Source organism: Anguilla anguilla, chromosome 17 (assembly GCF_013347855.1).
Source record: "Anguilla anguilla isolate fAngAng1 chromosome 17, fAngAng1.pri, whole genome shotgun sequence".
NCBI classification, from domain to species: Eukaryota; Metazoa; Chordata; class Actinopteri; order Anguilliformes; family Anguillidae; genus Anguilla; species Anguilla anguilla.
Genome location: NC_049217.1, coordinates 18,575,681 through 18,595,817, shown reverse-complemented (window position 1 = coordinate 18,595,817; position 20,137 = coordinate 18,575,681). Strand labels below are relative to the sequence as shown.

Here is a 20,137-nt window from a genome sequence, read left to right as displayed (position 1 = left end):
AATAATTATAACAATAATAATAAAAAAAAAATACTAATAATACACGGAGAACTAGCAGCATGTCTGACTTAAACTCACTCTACTCCTGATGACACATGGCCAGATGAGACCTGATGCTGTGGGAGTTTTGTTGTAGCTAATAATAATAATAATAATAATAATAATAATAATAATAATAATACGTTTTCCAGCTAATGACACGAAAGTTCAAACCTGTGAATGTAGTACGCTCATGGTGAACACATCTTATTGACACGCACAACCTTTGAAATTAACATATTGCCAGAACGTACCATTTTAAACTCCATAATATTCTACCGTTAACACTTAATGACATCAAAAAGCAGTAGATCAATTTTAGTGTGTATGTAGAATTGTGATTTTCATTTATACATCTGAATATTTTATTAATTAAATACGTTGCTCAAGGGTACAACTAGCAGTGCCTCACCTGGGACCTAAACCGGTACCTCTTGGTTATATGCCCACCTCCCTAACCGTGTACAGTATGCATTGGAATTGGATTACTGACAGGTGTAAGCATTAGCAAAGTTTTGGTGCGTTTTGAAGCGTCAAATAGAGCTTTGTACCAAAAGAAATGTTTTGCAAAATTGAAACTATGCACCAAATTATCATCTATATTTCCAATTCTGTATATGGCTAGGATCTAAATAGGCTTGAGGCACACCTGTGCTGGATCACAAGTTCCATGAAGTAAATCAGGAATATTGCTACCATCATAAGTCGTATGCTTAGGTCATCCAGTTGTCCGTTTGAACCCGTGTGCGTCTGTGTCTCTTAAAAAGGTGTAGTAGGCTACTCTTGGTGTGGGTGTAGGTCTGACCCATCCAAGTAGTATGGTGAATGAAAGAAACACTTGTCCGTGTATTCTGCCGCATTTTAATAAACAAGCAAAGACCTCGGGTGAGGTATGTCACACCAAGTGACTGTATCAATTAAAGCTGAATACGCTGAGTTTCTTGAAAAAGCACGCCATTATTTTATTGCGTATGATGTGTACGCACATGCGCAGCTCCGCTCTATAGCCAACGCTATCAGTGCGGCTATTTGACTTTTCATTCTAAGCAGCATCTCGGCAACAACAAACAGGAAGATGGCGGCCCGGGTGAGTTCATTTGATAAATGATTAAAAAATAGAAATTACTCTTCGTTGTCAGCAACATTACACTCTAGCAGGAGTCTTTCGGCAGCTAGCTAGCTAGATATGGATATAGGAAAAAAGTGTTCAGATACTGCTGTTAGCTTGCCTGCTAAGAAACGCAACACAGCAATAGCAAGTCGCATCTCATTCAAACCTCAGCGAGTCCGGAGAAAATGCACGCTGACTTGGCAGCCTTATTATTTGAATTATTTTCTATTAGCATATTAGTACAACGACTACCCTACATAACAAATGTTTTGGAAGCCTGGTGCACACTGTGGTTTTATTGCCCTTGCCTTAAACCTCTGCTCAGTCACCCGCCTTGCACCCTACACTAGTGACAGTGACATTTGCATCAGAATAATCTATTTGTGCGTGTGTGTGCGAATGTAGCCTATGTGTATATGTGTATAGCTGGATTGCTAACTCTCCAGTCAGTTTACAACCTCTCAACTACAGACAGCATGACAAGTATTATGCAACCGAGATAATGCCGCATTGCTAATAGACACAACTAGCAAACAGTCTGATCTATATATCAAAGTCAACTCGTATGCCTGAGTTGGCTGTACATTAATTAACTAGCTGATATTATATCGTATTTTAAAATTACAAAAAAAAAAAAAACATGCATATTTGTGTTTGGCCAACTGACCTTGTCCAAGGCTTTGAGCCTGGTGACTGAATTTAACAAGCAAGAGATTTCGACGTGAATATTCCTACCCTAGCTAATGCATCCTTCGGCATAATAGCTACATAACGGGCTCTAATTTTCATCAATTCCTACACGTGTCTGGAAGAAAAAAATTGAATGAACTGACGTTTCATTTCCCTTCAAACCAATGAAGCACCCTGCATCAAAGAGACTTGCACAAGATAGAGCTCAGGAAAGTCGGAGCTAGCTACCGTGGTTTAACCTTGGCACGGCTCAAGTGCTGCGGAGATAATCTCATCGTAACGGAACGTCTTTCTTAGTTTAACACGGTCTGCCGTAAGCTTAGTAAATGTCCCCGTTAGCGTGAATAACGCGTAGCATCGAGGCCAAGTAGCCTATAGCGAATCATCTGTGTAAGCAATGTTGCTAACATGCTGCAGTTTCAGCACCAGCAATAGACCTTTCCCAGCAGTGTATACTGTCAAAATCAGTGTCGCAAAAAAGGTGAAGGTCGGAGCACGTCACATTAGATGCGCAAATAACCTCGATGCTGTGACGCCCACTGCGTTTGTTCCATTGTCTCAAGATAACACGTAGTTAAATATGTAATTTGTCCATTGTTTTTGCTAATTTAATCACCTTCTCAGAAAAGATAACCCACGAAATAATTCTCAAAATTATATAGTAATTTGTGATGTTGATGTCTTAAGGTTTCTGGCACCATATAGGCTTGGATGTGGCCACTGTCTCCCATGTTCATGTGCATGCGCCAGTGTAACTGAGAAAAGGAAGTCTCTTATCCGTGCAGCACGTGAAAACAATGGAAGAGCAGGGGAGAGGTCACCATGCTGCAGTATTACCAGAATGTTGCGAGAATTTTATGCGCTGGCAGTGACGTCATGGATCAGTCCATTGCCAACTGTCCATTTTTTGCTCCTCGAAGCGATTTGTTTTCCATTGCATATTGATCCCTAGTTCTCCTTATATCACTGGCGCACCTACCTACCAGTTTCTTACTTGTTTTCATAAGCATTCAAATTGCCCAGACTACTTTGTGACCATACAGTATGAAATTAATTATTGCAGAAACACAGGTCTGCAGGATAATGATTTTATACACTTCCTTCCATCACCTTCTCTTAGAAGGGCATTTTGTGTTTGCATATGAAATCATATCTGTTGGCTTGCAAATTGATTCACTTAAACAGAAATAGCCAAAGGGTTAGGCTCAATACAAGAAAGGCCTTACTGTTAGGCTAGAATGTCCACCCCAACCTTGGGCCTTGGTTCAATTTATTATTTTCAACAATGGTTGGAAAAACTGAGCTTTTGGGGACAAAAAATCTTTTCAAACAACTATAAATGATGCAGTGTTAATATGTCCAGTTAGTAGCTCCCTTTATATTGGTGGATGAATTAACTAAATTTTCTGGGTTAAATGTTTTAGCTAGCAACCTGAGGTTACACTTAGGCTAAGTCATGCAGAGATGCACTGATGCACTGTCTGAATATGTGGACTAGCATATTCTCCCACCAGACAGACCAACCATATTAAATCCAGGCCTATATCACCATGCAGATTCATCACAAGCCAATAGTGTTCATTGTGACCAAGATATCATGGGCAGCGTAGTCTTTTCTGGGAGTGTAGTGAAACATCAGTGCATCAATGCACCGCGATGCCAATGTCACCATACTGCCGCTTCGATGTGACATGAATTGATTCATATCCCGATGAATCGTTAATTAACGTGGCTAAATTTTAGTTAAGCAGTTTGAACACTGAAGTTAATAAACACATTTGTTAACTGTGAATGTTATGCTGTTTGTTATTTCAGTGATCTCTTGAGTTTCATTTGGATGGGGTGGGGGAATCTGTTAAATCTAATTGTCAAATCCACATCGCAGTTAATCGTATTGCATCATGATTAATCGTTATTAATCATATCATATCGTTATAAATTAAGAGAAATCGTGTCGTCATCAAGTTGTATTATTATATCCCTACTCTATTCAATCTCATCCATTGCTTGTCCCCCATTCATAGAAATGATGGTGAATGAAGAGGTAGAATACTTATTGGCTCGTAACTCATGCCTCAATCCTTGAGCATTTTCTGACTGTGGCATGTTGGGAAATGTAGTAATTACGTAGCCTGCATTCCTCTGTGGCCATTGCATGGCTGGCTGCAGAAGACTTTGTCCCATGTTGTCACACACTGCAGCTGTGCTACCAAATGACTCTTTTTTCAGTTGGTTAGTTAATGACCTCCATGACAGATAAGCAAATTGAATCATCATCTATCTCGGTAGGCTTTCAGCATTTTAAAGGGAAGAATATATTTGTTGATAGTTTATTTCTGGCATACTGTGTGATTGACGTGTTAATTTATTGCGAGAGAAATGACTGTCTGTCATTTAAAGAAAAAAAAGATATTCCTGCCTTGAATATCCATGGTTACTGTGTTGCATAGAAACATGGTCTGCCATCTTGGTAATGACTGCAAACTTTTTGTGTGTTCAGTTTTTTATGTTATGTTTTGCCTTTAGTTTAACAGAATGCTGTTAGAAATGGAGCATGCTCAAATAGCATTACTTGAATAAAACGTGGTTACCATGTGTCCATTCTTATTTCTTTAACGTTTGTGTCTGTATACAACATGTTGTACATTGCTTGGTTTGATCTTTGATGGAGTGTGTGTGTGTGTGTGTGCATGGATGGAAATTGCCTGTCATTCTAGAACATGTGTGTGCCTTGACAAAAAAAATGGCATAATCTCAGTATTTTCTATGGCAATTAATGTTGGCTAACCCAAAACCAAATTAAGATAAAGTGATTAAGTGAAATTGGAATGCTCTGTGTTTGCCATACTTGGTTTCCTGTCCCTTCCCCCGCTTAAATACATATGGCACAGTTGCTCTATATTTAATGTACAATAGCTGGTGTGTGACTATAATTGATATTCATTGCAATTGATAAATGGGCCAGATTTGTACAATGATTGCTCAGTTCCCAAGATGGGGTTGCCAATTTATGAATCACTGCCAACTTACCGTAATGATGCCAGGGAATTTATTCAATTTGTGCTATTGTCAATGCCTGTATCTTCTATCTTGTTTGCCCCAAACCACTCTGAATAAAAGTAATGACTAAAATGACAGAAGACATCTTGTTCTTGTAATGCTTCATACCGTTTCCGTGGGAACATGAGCCGTGAAAATTGCAGTGCTTATGTAATGTGCTATAGTTCATTGCGTAGCTTGTAATAAGCACACAAATAATGGCTTCCAAATGAATATGGTAAATTTTGGATAGAAAAGGAATATGTTCATTGTTCTTGAATTAAACCTGTATAATATTTAGGCCTATTTGACTGAAGCAATGGGAAATGTATTTTGAGCACGGACAAAAAGACCGTTTTCTCTTTAAAGCAGATACTGTGTGATTTTGAAGTTTGCATATTTTCATAATTGCAGAGCGTTACGATACCCAAGATAAATTTTGTGAAAAGCAGGACCTTAAAGTAGACCATTAAAATGAAATCAAAATTTCTGCAGCTGTAAAAAGTAATTACTTTCACACTGTAGCAGCTAGCAATCCATTTGGCTGGGAACTAAATCAGACTAAACCAAAGGGTGTTTTATCACGTGATATGACCAATATTCTAGAAATTCTATAAATGAGTCAATTCATTTTTATTCACACATTTATATTTATGAATGTGTTTGTGTGTGTGTGTATGTATCTGTGTGTGCAATACATAGGAAATGTATGGCATATCAGTGTATATTTTTTCATACACAAGCTTGGAAAAACAGATGCAGTTACTGCAGCTTACTGTCAGCGCACCATGTCAAATTAATTTGAATATTCATGAATCAATTGTATAAATAGCCTTTTCTCATTTATTATTAAGCACTTAATTAGTGTTCTTATCTGCAGTATGATTTCTTATTCGCTTAGTTCTTTATTTCAATAAAAACAGTCCTGTAGAAGAAGTGGTTTATAGATTATAAGGTGCACACGTTAATTTTATTGAACAGTCTGTTGAAATACATAATGTGCTACTTTAACAGCTTGCAGGTGTGTCTGACCATGTTTCTCTGGCCATTTTTTGAGAGCAAGCTGTTATTAAGTGTCTCTAGGCTGATTGGATATTCCATAAGGCTAAATTGTAACTTCTTGTTCTTCTGCTTTGTTTGTCCCTGAAACTTTAATGCCGACTGCATGTGAAAAGCTTCAGTTAAATCTGGTACCTGTATAGAATTATATAGAATCTGGTGGTTGTATAGAATCATATAGAATTGGGTGGTTGTATGAGAATCATATAGAATCTGGCAATGATTGTATAGAATCATGTTGCTTGCCATTTGTATTAAATTAAAAAAATATATATTTACTTTTAAAAAAAATCCCAAATCACCTGAGAACTCAATTCCCTTTGCACCGATGACCTGGAAAGTCAGGGTGGGTTGAAATGCAAGGGATTATGCGAGTTGATGTCTTTGCTCATCTGCTTTCTGTTACTGGAAACAAGTGCAGTCGCTCTTTGTTCCAACTTACGTTGTGTGCTTTCAGGCTTTCCTTGAAGTTAATTTTATGACGCCCCTATTTGGGGACTGCGGTGAAGTGAGATTGTGAATCGATGTTATTGCGAGATTGACTCATCTCCCCTCCTGCAGCTGTCAGCGGTGGGGTTTTCCCCTGGGACTGCTCTGTGTAATGAAGAGCACAAGGGTTTCTTTCCGGGCTGCTACGGATTTAATAGTTTTGAACAATTTTCCATGTGATGGTGATTATGAATTCATTGACCAAAATCTGAAGATGGCTACTGGCCAGAGCCTTAGAGATTTGCCTGAATGTTGGTCATATTGTTAAGTAAGTTGAGTGAGCATGTTTGAGTGTGTGTATACTTGCTCAGGTTTATGGAAGGACAGAAACTAAGGGACAAAAAAACCTGTTGTTATTGTTTTTAGGTCCACTTCTGATTCTGAGTAATCGCTAGGCTAGTTCATCAAACGTTATCTTGCAGTATCTTCATCTTGGTGGTGTTGGGGCACTGACTACGAAGGTTTTCATGGTGAACACCAAACCTGTTAAGACATTACAGCCTCTCTTCTCACTGATTCAGTGATAGGTAACGGTGCAGGTGTTGACACTGCCCAGCGAATACAAAATGTTCTCACAGTGTTTCTGCAATGTAGTGGCAATGTTATAACATTAGCAAAACATTCCAGTAACCTTATGAGAATGTTTTATGTTCACTGGGAAGTTGTTTAATAAATGAAATGTGAAATGTTGGACACATTATACACACATGGTCTTGCTCTGGCCTACATTTCCCAGGAACCGAAGAGGCTTACTTCATCTTGGGGTCATTAGCCATGATTGGCAGAAGATTCAGTCAATAATGCCTGTGGCCATGTACATTTACCCCATTTCATTTCTCAAAACAAAACATTTATCGAGTTAAGACATGTGTGCTGGCTTGTATTGCTTGTGGGCATTTAGATTAAAGGTTATATTTAGTATGTAGGCTAATTACTGTTTGAATGGAGGATGAAGCAAAAACTAACATAAGTGTGATCCCTCAGGAGCGGAGACTGACTCCTCTTCCAGCCCTTTTCTCATCCAGCAGCCACACGTCTCCTGTGAGGGAATCAGTGGCAGCGTGCACAAATGGGTTAGCATTGCTTGTAAATTGCCAAATGAGTCACATTTTTTTTTTCCACAATTGTCACGAAGGCAGTCTTGTGTCTTGACTTAATTGAATCAGTGGCATGCATCTTAAAACAGACCAGGCATGCATAATTAAAGAGTTATCTGATCCCAAACATTGACAGTTTTGTAAGGCCCTAGGAATTGATAGCGCATATTAAGGTAGTACATGTTTTCTGTGTGCTAACACTACTGCTGGGGCTTGTCAGTCTGTTCTTGAAAAAAATCAATAAATATTAGTAAACACACACAGAAATTCACACACGGAACATGTACCTCCACTTGTACGTTTGTGTTGTTTTCACAAAGGTATTTGGACTGTAATGTTGACTTGGTGTTTGGGATCAAGTTATGTTCTTATTGCGATTTCTTGGTGGGCAACTAGCACATTTTAAATTGAAGCTGATATTCTGTGTGCAGCACGCTGTGTAAGATATCTACCTGTACCCAGAAAGCATTTTCCGTCTGACCCTGTCCCTGTCTAATCTCATTATGAGCTTTCCTACAAAACCACGCCAGTGAAGATTAGGTCTCAGGCAGATTAGGTGCGTAGCTGTGCAACCCTGCCACGGAAAGAAAAGGGTTAAATCAGGAGTGATTGGTGTGATGATGTAATAATGGTGGAGGCGGAGCCTGTCCGGGCAATGTCAGACAGGACATTCAGCAGCCGCCGCCCTCTCCCTGTCCATCTCCCTCCCTCCCCTTCACCCTCCCTCTCCCACCCTCCCTCTCTCTCTCTCTTTCTCTCTCTCTCTCTGTCTCTCTTTCTCTCTCCATCTCTTTCACCCTCCCTCTGCTTACCTCCCTCTCTCTCCCACCCTCCCTCTCCCCCTCTCCCTCTCTCTCTCTCTCTCCCTGTCCATCTCCCTCCCTCTCCTTCACCCTCCCTCTCCCACCCTCCCTCTCTCCCTCTCTCCCTCTCCCTCTCTCCCTCCCTGTCCATCTCCGTCCCTCTCCATCTCCCTCCCTCTCCCACCCTCCCTCTCTCTCTCTCTTTCTCTCTCTCTCTCCCTCTCTGTCTCCTTCACCCTCCCTCTCCTTATCTTCCTCTCTCCCTCTCCCTGTCTCTCTCTCTGTCAGCAGTTTGTATAGGAGGGCTGTGCCGGCTGGGCTCCTGCTGTAATTCCTTTGGTGCATTATTCATGGTGTCGGCCTTTTGCACGGGCGCCTTGCTGTGGGAGCTCAGAAAGCCGCTGCTCAGATCCCCGTGAGAGGGGGATTCTCCTGCGTTTGGGCACCGCAGTGGGAAGCGCTCATCGGGCAGGACCTTTGCCCAGTACACCTGTTCATAGCTCCTCCCGCACCGCGCCGTGCCCTTTTACAGAGATCCTGGCGCATCGCGTGGCGGTGCGGCCCGTCCCGTCCGCCGTCCGCAAAAACGAGCCGCCGCCCCGCGTCGGAACTCGAGCGAGCGTGCGAGCGCACCCGCGCCCGGCCGCGGGGGAGCGTTCCTCCGCCTCGTTCTTTCTCGTCTCCACCCCTTGTGACGCCCTCGCCTCCAACGCCAGCGCTGATGGAGAAATTCGATCTGAGGGGAGAACGCCGCCCTCATTAGCCCTGCCGGTTCTCCGCGCCTTCTTATAGTAACCCTCGGTTACTAAAAGGTCCGCTGATGTCCTTTTAACGGGATGCGGAATACGGGCGGGAGGCATGCGTCTTAAAACAGACCAGGCATGCATAATTAAAGAGTTATCTGATCCCAAACATTGACAGTTTTGTAAGGCCCTAGGAATTGATAGCGCATATTAAGGTAGTACATGTTTTCTGTGTGCTAACACTACTGCTGGGGCTTGTCAGTTGTTCTTGGGCATTGTTAATCTGTATTGCAGTAGGTACGATTAGGTTTACATTGAGCATTTTAAAATGATACCTACCCTGTCTTGGTGGCATGGTGGCGCAGTGGTTGGCACTGATGCCTTGCAGGAAGGAGGTTCTGGGTTCGAGTCCCGGCTGGCGGGGATCTTCTCTGTGTGGAGTTAGCGTGTTCTCCTCGTGTTCGCATGGGTTTCCACTGGTTTCTGGTGCTCCAGTTTCCTCCCACAGCCAAAACATGGAGCCTCGGGTCTACAGATGAAAATTAGCCTTCCTGCCTAACACTGGCACATTTTCAGAAATAGTTATTACTGTGTATTATCCCTGTCAAATAAACTAATACATTTAAAATTTAATTAATTGACTTGCTCCTCGAATGCCATAGTCAGCCTGAACCAACAGACCCTGCTTTAAAGCAGTGGAGTCTGTATGTGTGGAAGAGGAGGGGCGAGGAGAGAGGGAGGGAGAGGAAGAGGAAGGGAATGGGCTGCTAGGGTTCGTTTTTCACTGCCATCCAGCCAAGATGGGATTTACTCAGGCCTGAAGGCATGAGACTCACCTGGTAATTATTAGAGGGAGCCCAGGAGGAACAGTGACTTCCTAAGAAGACTCTGCTGCATTTTTAGCACGGTAGGCCGCTGTAAGGGTATTTCCCAGCATTCCTCGCTGTGTTCCAAGCCGTTATTTCTCTAATGAGCTCCTGCCATCGGCTGGTTAATGGCGTTGCCCGTGTTCAAAGTCTAACTTTCAGTATATCTGTGAAACCCTGTTAACGCAATTATACAGTAACAACAGCTATCGCTGTAGCTGAGGGTGGTCACAAGGACATCTCAGTGCCTCAAGCAATAACAACTAGCCTACATCACCGGGACCAATTTGAGATTTCGCTCTCTAAAATGATAAAATGTTGCTAACCAATCGGAGCAGTTTACCAAAAAGAGAAGGAAGCATGATCCCATCACTACACTGAATCTATGAGGAAGAATGTGCAGGAAAAGCAGGAAATCGATAATGAATTTTTGTGGGATAAAACAATCCTGCTCTGTTTGACGAAACCCTGTCGTGGTGAGAAAGAGTGACAGGTGCGCGGTGACAGGGAATTCCCTGAGCGTAAGCGCTGAAGTGGCTCTCTGGCAAGCTAGTCAATTAGCTGAGTTGCATGGTAACCTGACTGCATGATGCACCCTAATCCTGGGCGTGGCCAGAGGCTAGCTTGAGTTCACAGCAGGTGAACAGCAGGTTCACAGCAGGTATGGCGAGTGCCTGTCAATCTCTTCCACTGGCTCCTTCATCTGAGAATTCTCTCTCTCAAAACCTATCTGCTGTGAGGGCAGTCAAGTGCATTTATACGATATGTAAATGGCTGTCGTAACCATTCCGGTTCAAACATTCACTGAATTTTTAATTTTTAATTTTTAATGAACAAATGATGAGCTCCACCTCCCGTGGTTAACGTCATACATCATCAACAGCTTCTGTCCCGTTGCCATGTTTGTGTTCTGCGTGCTAATGCCGTGGCAACCGATGCTGTATTCCTGCGGCCTCTTCTGACGTCTGCTGTGGCTATGGAGCTGTCTCTGTGGCGTGGATGTGTGCGCATCTGGCTCTTTTGATATGCCGCTTTGTCACAGACACGCGCTTTTGTGTCAACCTGTTTATCTGCCTGTGATACATGTTTGCCTGTCTTTGTATGTTAGAGTGAGTTAGTCTGTTTATCTGCCTGTGATGTGCGTTTGCATGTCTTTGTATGTTAGAGAGTGTCTCAGCCCGATTGATTGTCTTTGTCTTTGTGTGTGTGTGCATGTGTGTGTGTGTCTGTCTCTGATATTTTCCGTACTGTCTCCATCCACTGCCACCTTCTGTGTGAGCGCTGAGCAGTGCTATATTTAGAAGCTTCTCTGCTGGTGCGGGTGAAGTGAAAGGGGATTGGATTCAGGCTCCAGCTCTTCCAGGGGAAATCCTAAATAAAATGGATCTCAGTGATTGATTTATAATTGAGTAGCTGAAGAAAGAAAGTGTCATTTGCCCATTTATTCATTCGTTTAAAGGAAATATGAGCAACTCATGGCTCAACATGGCTTCCCTGTGTCTGTCTCAGTGAAGTCTCAGTGAAGTCAGCAACGTGTTCATAAATGATAAAACCTCAACTGTATATGAACTTGGTTGCCTGCTCTGTGTCCAGTCCTAGCATAGAAACACAAATGCATGCTGCGCATACACACACACGTGCACACATGCGCGCGCACACACCCAAACACAGATGGTGCTGCTGGTTCTGCCATTGCAGTGTGCGTTTGACTGTAGGGATTAATCCCGGACAGTAGGCGTATGGCACGTTTTCAGCGTGTACGTTTGTGGTTGCGCGTGCAAATGCATGCGTGCTTAATACATGCATGTCTGTGTGGGCTAATCTCTTAATGCAGGCCTGGCCTGAATATGCTTGCTCGTCTAATAGTAAGTGTATACTGTATATGTGATCACGCGTTCGTGTCTTTTTTTAAAGATTTACAGTGTATACTGCATGCGTGTGCCTGCATGCGCTGTAGGGAGTGCGTGCTTGCGCGTTGTTTGCGCCCCTCCGTGCGGGTTTATTGGCGGGTCCTAGGAGCCGGAGACACGGCGCGGGGTTCGTCTCGTTCTGCCGCGGGGGGGGGGGGGGGGGGGGGGGCGGGTCTGACCTTCTGATGGCCGCGGGGCGTTCCCGGCGCCGAGCTGCAAATAAAATCAGAGACAGAAATTCCATTTGGGTTGTCCAGTCCCTGTTTTTCAGTTTTATACATGAGGGGGAAGTTGTGAGTAGGCGTGGCGGGGTAGCGCTGAACTCGCAGACCTGCCGAAAGAGCCGGTCGAATTTCAGCCAGTTTTGCGATGACGACGAGCGCCGTTCGCGCTTAGCTCGCTGCCGTTTGTGTCGTCCGTCACGCCGTGATTGGAACGCCCTCGTTCGCGCCGTTCCTGTACGCTCCCCTCTCAGCTCCGCGAGCCCTCGACTTCGCACGCTGAGCGCCGAGCCTCAGAGCGCCGTGAACGCGAGTGTGACCTTCGGGCTCGGAGCTGTTTCACCTCTCGATCGAGTCCGCCGCTCGTCTCTGAGCGGGGTTCTGCTCGTCTCCGATGGCCAGATTAGGCATCGGGAAATTCGGTTTTTAAAGGAAACTGCGCAGGCTAATGGAATGCTGAACACCGTGTCAGCACAGCGCTGCTGGCTGCTTCTGTGAAGGTGCACCGTAGAGATGCCCTTTTCAGCAGACCTTTTGTAATTTACAGGAAAGTAATGCTTTATTAATGCCAGTCTCTGCGCCCCTGGCAGAGGCTGTCCAGGAGCACTGCGATGCCCGCGTTGTGCCGACACTGCACATTACCACCGAACCTGACAAATGGGCTCTCTGCCGGTGAAATGTTCAATAGGGGGCATATTAGCCAAAATGGTAAGTAATTGATGTGAGGGTATTGCTTGATTCAATTGTACTGCAAGCGGTTTCATGCAAAGCTTCTCAGAAGGTCTTAGATTGGGTTACAGTATGTTTCAACATGACCCAAAAAGCTCTGCTTAGATAAATGCCTGTGGACAATATTTTAAAAATACTTGTTCCCTCTTTTTGTTTGGTGTTTTGTTTGGTTTTTTTGTATTGTTTTGTGTGTTTTTCTTATGTTTGAATGACTTCATCTGTCTGTGCTGCTTTGTTGTCGCGTTCGCTTGGAACCCATTTCTTTCGTCCCACGCCTTCCTGACAGTGAGTCTTCCTCAATTCCACAGCTACCACACGCTGCCCACCCATTGGCTCGTTTACCAATCAGAATCTTCCGCTCTTCAAAGCAGTGCTTTACTAGTGCATGGAAGCAGCAGGTGGCCACTTAGATACGATGTCATTGCTCCAGCCATTTTGGGCATTAGGATCACTACTCTCGGTGTGTAAGAGTTAGGGATTTCATCGTCAATGAGAGGCGAGCTGCTGCACGTGATGCTGCTCTCCGGGGTTTCAGTCTGAACGAAGGCCACGCCCCCGCTGCCCGTGTCAGACGGGCTGCCTGTCGCTGAGGAGACGGAGGGGTGTTACGCCGCTCCCCTCTCAGAATAGTGGCCGATTAACGGGATTAATTGCGGATGAAATCCCTGCTCTGTGAGCTGGGGGAACCCGCTTCTTCAGTTAAATTAATTCGCTGCGTTTTTGGCGGTAATTTCCTCTCATAGCCTTCGTCTGAAATTACCCAGGGTGCTTTGCACTGTGTCCAGCCAGTGGCCTTGCGCTAGAAGAAGCCAAGCGCCCTGGCCAGGGCGTAACGTGCGGAGCATCATTCCTGCAAGCGCAAACCTTCCGTAAACCCCGCCGTGTTTATAATGGATTACTTCGTCCCCCGGTCGAGTGACATTGCGGCGCAGCCTTTCTTGATCTGAGTGCGTTTATGGGACCTGCAGATGCAGGCAGCTTAAACCGAGGGTCATGCGTGAGGATCCCCTTCCGTACGTGATGATCCCTGTCTGTGTGTGATGATCCCTGTCTGTGTGTGATGTTCCCTGTCTGTGTGTGATGTTCCCTGTCTGTGTGTGATGATCCCTGTCTGTGTGTGATGTTCCCTGTCTGTGTGTGATGATCCCTGTCTGTGTGTGATGTTCCCTGTCTATGTGTGATGTTCCCTCTCTGTGTGTGATGATCCCTGTCTGTGTGTGATGTTCCCTGTCTGTGTGTGATGTTCCCTGTCTGTGTGTGATGATCCCGCCTGTGTGTGATGACCCCCATGTGTATTTGATGATCGTCGTTTGTGTGTGATGATCCCCGTTTGCGTGTGTTGATTCCCGACCACGCGTGATGATCCCTGTGATGTAAATCACAACAAGTACTGCCGGCAGAGATATCAGCAGGCTGAGGCCTCTGCTCTCAACCTCTGCAGCTATGGCAACACGCGACTGCCAGTGATGGTGCAAAGGAACCTTACATTGTAGTATTCTCTCCCTCCCTCTCCCTGTCTCTCCCTTTCCCTCCCTCCCACTCCCTCTCAATGCTTTGGTAAAATGCCTGCATGTGTCCAACAGCACTCCCATGCACACTCAGTTGGCTGCAGAGGCACGCGCTGTACAAATACAGCAGAGCAGGTGGTTCCTGGGTGGAGAACCCAGCTGGATCTGGGATCTTTTTCTCTTCTGCCAGGTTATCTGGGCCTTCAGCATGGTCAATACCAATCTGGAATATGGAGCTCTGAATGCTACATTCCAAGCACCGCTCAAAATTTGGACATCTTGTGAGAAAATGAGCGATGTGATGACTAACCTTAGACACAAACCTATTCTCTTTTTAGTCCAAAGTGTTGGTGCTGTGGTGTGCATTTGATATTTCACATGCACATACTTCTCCAGCATAGTCCTATGATCATAGCATGGCTATTGGCTCCTGTATGCTGAAAGCCCATTTCTCAATGGTTTCCCATGTAAGGCAGTCAACGCCCAGTTTGGTGAAATGTCAGGATAGCTGTTAAACAGGGGTGGTGCAGAGACCAATCCTCCGGGCTTTGCTGATGTTTAATGGCTTCTCCCTCCCGAATGTGCGTTGTGAGGCTTATATCACCTTTATGCCTTGCGAGAGTTGTGGGATTTCTGGGATGTCATCCAGGTTTTATAGGCAGCAGCCAAGCCTCTCCCAGAGCCCCTATCAGGAGGTTACCGAGGAGATAGCGGACTGGCGAAATGCGACGCTCATCACGCCTTGTGGATGGCTCCTGTTCACCCCCATTTACAACCTGAGACCGGCTGCACAAACATTGCTAACATTCTTCATTAGCTTCAGGGCATTGGTTGTTTATTGGAAATTCGCAGTCGTCTTCGGGTTCTGAAATGCACTCCGAGGGGTGAATTGTCTCCTGTTCGCGTGTGTAAATGAGGTCAGAGCGGTGTGCTGCGGGGTCTCCTTGCACATCATCTCCGCGCAAGAATAGATTTGAGGTGCCTCTGCTGCTTCACCCGCTAAGCCGCGAAGCCAGTTCCCTGCTTATATTTTCTATTAGTGGATTAACAAGCGTAATAAAAGGGCTAATGGAGCTGTGCACCTGCTGCTCTAATTGGATGTTCATAAACGAGCAGGACGACTCTCTGTCAGAATGACTGTGCGCCCAACTGGTGGTGTTTTGCATACAGGCTGGGATTCAGTCAACATTTGTCCATAAATCTGACTCAGTTTAAAGACTCTGTTTATTAATTTTTTTCTTTTTTTCAAAGGTACAGTGTGCCAAATTAATCGACCACCGTGATTTACTCGACAGATTTATTAACTCGTGAAGGAAAAGTGTATCTTGTTTGTTTGTAAGTCCGTATTAAGGACGAATGTTGATTGAATTTGTGCCACAGTGAAATACCGGTTTGTGTAGGCTATATACCTTCCGTTTGAACTGAATGATAATTGCCCTCCTGTTTCTGAACTCTGTGCATGTGAACTGCACACCGCAGTTTTTTTGAGGTATATATATTTTTAGGGCTTTTTCAGCTTTATTGGACAGGACAGTGTAGAGAGGCAGGAAGAAAGGGGAGAGAGAAGGAGGGAGAGACATGCGACAAAGGTCGGATTCGAACCGCCGATGTCACAGCTGATAATGAGCATGTGCTCTACAACCATGAGAGGCCCCATCACACTGCGGTTTAACACGAACGGAAACGCGAAAGGCTTCTTCAGATGCAAACGGTTTGCGGTTTGACGGTAGACTCAGCAGAGAGTGCCCTCTGCAGGTGGACGTAGGAGACATGCCAGCGCTGGTTTTAATCAGAGAGATAGACTGGCCTGGCCTACCCTTGTCGATGCTTTAACAAATCCAATGTGGTGTGAACAGACAGAATGCAGTTAGCTTCACCAGTCAGGACGGCTAGCCTAGGCTGTGAGGACGTCTGTGACCGTCTGTGTGTTTTTAAGCGGTTGATATCATTGCTCTATCAGGTTATTTCTGATTAGGGAAATGCTGCAATTCTCTGGTTGAAATTGTTATTTCTTCATAAAATTTTTATTTCTTCATGAAAAATCTCGCCCTTCCACATCCCCATTTCCTTAGCCAAGATTGTAAACCACATAATATTATTAATATGTGGCAGGACACATTATTGACACATTATATTATATTGTAATAATCACAGAATTACGAAACATTCTTATGAGCTCATTTTAAAAGCTGCTTGCGGCGCATGAATGAGCACCAAAGTCTTTTATCGAATCCGACCCGTGCCAGTGCCGACTGGCTGACAGCACCACCGGGGCACGATGGGCTTCGCATTGCTTGGGGATGTGGGAGGGGTACAGTCAGTGGGGAAGCAGCATTGTTGATTGGTCCAGTGACTCCTGCTTGGCCCTCTGGGCGTTCGTGACTAGCTCTCCCTACACAAGCGTATGAATGGGTCTCCTCCGCCCCTGCTCTGTGCATGCGTGGCTTGTGGCTGCGGTGTGATAAGAAGCAGCTGGCTGGCACATGTATCAGAGGAGAACCGCAGACTGCCTTCACTCTCCCGAGCTGGCAGCAGGGCCGCATGCCTGTACATAGTTTTTTTTTATTGAACTTTCCAAATTCAGGTGGGATTGGAGATGCCAAATAAAAAATAAAAAAAAAGTTACCACAAGAATTTTAGCCTATTAAAGAACCTATTAAGCTTGAAAAGTAAAGTGAAGACGTCAGTTCAGCCGATTTTTCGTCAATTCCAAATCAAAGGAACAGACCGCAAGGTGTGAAATGTCAGCGCAGTCACAAATAAGAAATGCATAGGCTACGTTATTAGTCTACCTTTGTATGAACTCTAAGTAAAATTTATGCCTAGATTTTAGTCATTTAGCCTATAAGCCGTTCACAGTGCTTATAGGTAAATGAGAATAACCTCAAGCACACCCCCCCCCCCCCCCGCACCCATTCGTTGTAATAGCCTCTTAGTTGTGGTTTTCATTTGTGACTGTTGCGTCCTCTGTCATTGCATGTGAGCCCTGCCTGAGCTTGACAGTAGTCCTGTGTCTGATGTCCTCTTCCCCTCCTTCCCCGCTTGCTCACGCTGGCCCCCAGGTCGTAATATTTTTCAAGGTATGTATGCTTTCTTGGCAAAGAAACAAAAGTCTCTGTTTTCCTGGATGTTTCTGAGGAAGCTGAACTGTTGGGTTTCTCTGACCTTCGCTAAAACTGCTTTTTTTTGTGGCCCTGAAGCAGTTGTGTGCTTTCTGGTGTTCTGAGCCCTGAAGGCGTTTCAGCTGAATGATGTTTCGTTCTTGTTTACTGTCCCATCGCACCGAGGTATTGGCGGTGAGACTTAAAAAACAAAAAAACACGAGCAACGGAACGATGTTCAGTTATTTCCTGTGGAATTCCATAACGGAAAAAGCTGCGTTTCTGGGTGTGTCAGTTTGCTAAGGGTGGGCTACCTTGCTCGCTGGACTGGCTAAGAGAGTATAGTCGTTAGCTTTTGGTGGGGAGCCAGGTTTCAGTGTGCGACCCAGGGTGCCGAGACTGGCCAGTCTCCTTGGATTGCACGTCCAATAGGAAAACCTACCCAAACATTCATGAAGCAAGCTGACCTTAAGCATCTGATATTAACGTGTGCTGCAGTCAGGTTTTCAAATGTCGCCTGAACCCACTCCGATATCAAATGATCTTCTTTGTATCTGTGGGAGTATTGCTGTAGCGCAAATGTACTTTTTGGCACAAATCTGGATTTTATTACATTTATGCATATGGGGTAGTGGTGGTGAGCACAGGGGCAGTTTAAGGCTCTGTGAGTTTAAATATAATGAGCTTTGGATTTCTGGGATCGTGGAATGGAGAATGGCCACGGAGAGGTAGAATTACCACACAAAGCCACTGTGTGAGCTTCACTATGGCAACCAGACCTGCCTTTACTGGATGCGGTGTGGCACAGAAAATAAACTAGGGGGGGTGGAGTTATATTCTTTTTCATTATTCAGTTGTTAAGTACTCTCCTATGTGATCTTAAGAAATGTGGAGGGTGAATTGAAATGACTTAATCTGATGAGAGTGTCTCTGGAATTCTGTGTGGGAGGAACGGCAAGGTATTACTGTAATGCAAAATAATTATGCAAATTAATTGTTCAAGCTTTTGCTGCAAAAAATTTGAGCAAGCACCGTCCGTTCTTCCTAACATGGTCAGTGGTGCTGATATTTCCCAGCCGTGGTGTGCTTCAGATCTGTCGTTTTTGACGGCCCTCCTGGACAACGCTGTGCACTCAGTCACCCTTACCCCCGCTTAAGACACCGGTGTTTTTAGCGTGCGGGCGACTCGAATCGCTCACGCAAGAGACGGCTACCCGCGGTTCCTTTTTTCTTTCGAGGTGGATTTCTTTTCTGGCAGTCAGGTGATGCGGGGCCGTGTTTATTCAGTTTATTTTTTAAGTTCATCTAACAGGGACTGCGCAGAATGAAACATCGACTTCAAGCTCATAATCCGGTGCACTATACAGAGATGCACTGTAGCCAAGCAGCTCATTTTCACTCCCAGCCCCACGTGTTGATGAAGCATTTCGGAGTAGACGGTGCTGGTCTAGGATCAGGGTCCGTCCGTCCATATCCTAGCCTAATCCATTGTGAGCTAAAAGGGAAAACTGTTCCCAGATCAGCTCTTTTTTGCTGCAGACGGCAGGCTGCAGTCTTGACAGAGGAGCTCTGATCGCGCTGTTGGAGCCACCTCCCTATCCGCAGTGTGTGGGGCGTGTAAAGCGCTTCCCTCCCAGATAGGGTTCCTGCTCCAGCGGCTGCTGTGATTGGACGCTGACCCTGTGCCCGCCCATGCCCCCCTCTCGCTGGTGATTTGCCGGTTTTTATGCACCCAGCTGCACCCTTTCCATTTCCTCAGCCCTGCCGTTAAGAACACTGGCGGATGCTGTCTGTTCTAACCAGGTCTGTATTGGCAGGATGTTTAAGGGAGGTCACTGCCTGCCTCAGTGCTGACCACACAATCCATGAATCCAAATTTTTCAATCTTCGCTGAATGTTGTTTTTCATGTCCTTTGCCCTTGGTGACTGGCCAGGGAAAGATAATATCTCTTATGCTGAATAAATGTGGAATAGCTTCTTGCTAAAGCCACTCTGAAGCGTGTGACATGGTCCAGTTTTTGGTGCTGAGTGTTGGGAAAGGACCCGTAAGGTTGTAGGATTGAGCCACTCCCACCCCATTGACTCTGCACACGTTTTATATTGGCTTTTTTTTCTTTTTTACGTTAGTTGGTGGATGACAGTTTACACACCCTGCCCTGTGCCTTTTATGACTTTAAGAGCTGCAAAGCAATTTACAGAGTGTAGCGCAGTACGCAGTGAATTACGGCTTCTTCCCTCAGTCCCCGCTTCACATGGGGGACTAGAGTAACCGCATTAGGCTCAAGCTCCCAACAGCATTCGAGATATTAGATGTTTTATTGCAGTCATTAGTGAAGACTGTCACTGTCACCACTTCAGTTGCTGAGGGAACAGCTCTGCATTGAAGTGAACAGCGCTTTGTGTTTGCTCATTTAATCTTTGCCATTTTGTTATTGGCTTAGCGGATAAATGGATACAATGTTTTTGGCATATTATCCAGGTGGATATTTGTTTGTGAAGCACTTCAGGTTATGTACGCTCCGCGATCCGTTCATGCGTCCGCCTGTCACCGTGCCGACGGTGGCGGGCGCAGAGCAGAGGTGTTGGGGACAGGTGGAGGACACCCTGTCTCTACTCACCACAGTCATCTTACATGTGACAGCCACACATTTACATTTTTAAAAAGCAGTGGTGAATTACACTTGTGATTCCGTTTAATGCTGGATGTGACTGGTGTTGGGTTAGGCTGGATG

At 45.0% G+C, this 20,137-nt stretch overlaps 1 protein-coding gene across 2 annotated transcripts in view; it reads left to right on the top strand.

Annotated features, from left to right (window-relative positions):
- The first annotated feature begins 978 nt into the window (after nt 1-978).
- LOC118217258 (vesicle-fusing ATPase-like) overlaps nt 979-20,137 on the top strand; it is a 53,812-nt gene continuing 34,653 nt past the window's right edge. The window contains exon 1 of one of the 2 annotated variants that reach the window (XM_035399125.1): nt 979-1,126. In XM_035399125.1, the coding sequence (XP_035255016.1) occupies nt 1,115-1,126 (12 nt within the window). In that variant the 5' untranslated portion in view covers nt 979-1,114. Of the gene's footprint in view, nt 1,127-17,306; nt 17,385-20,137 lie in introns of those variants that run through there. The other variant, XM_035399124.1, reaches the window with a different exon arrangement.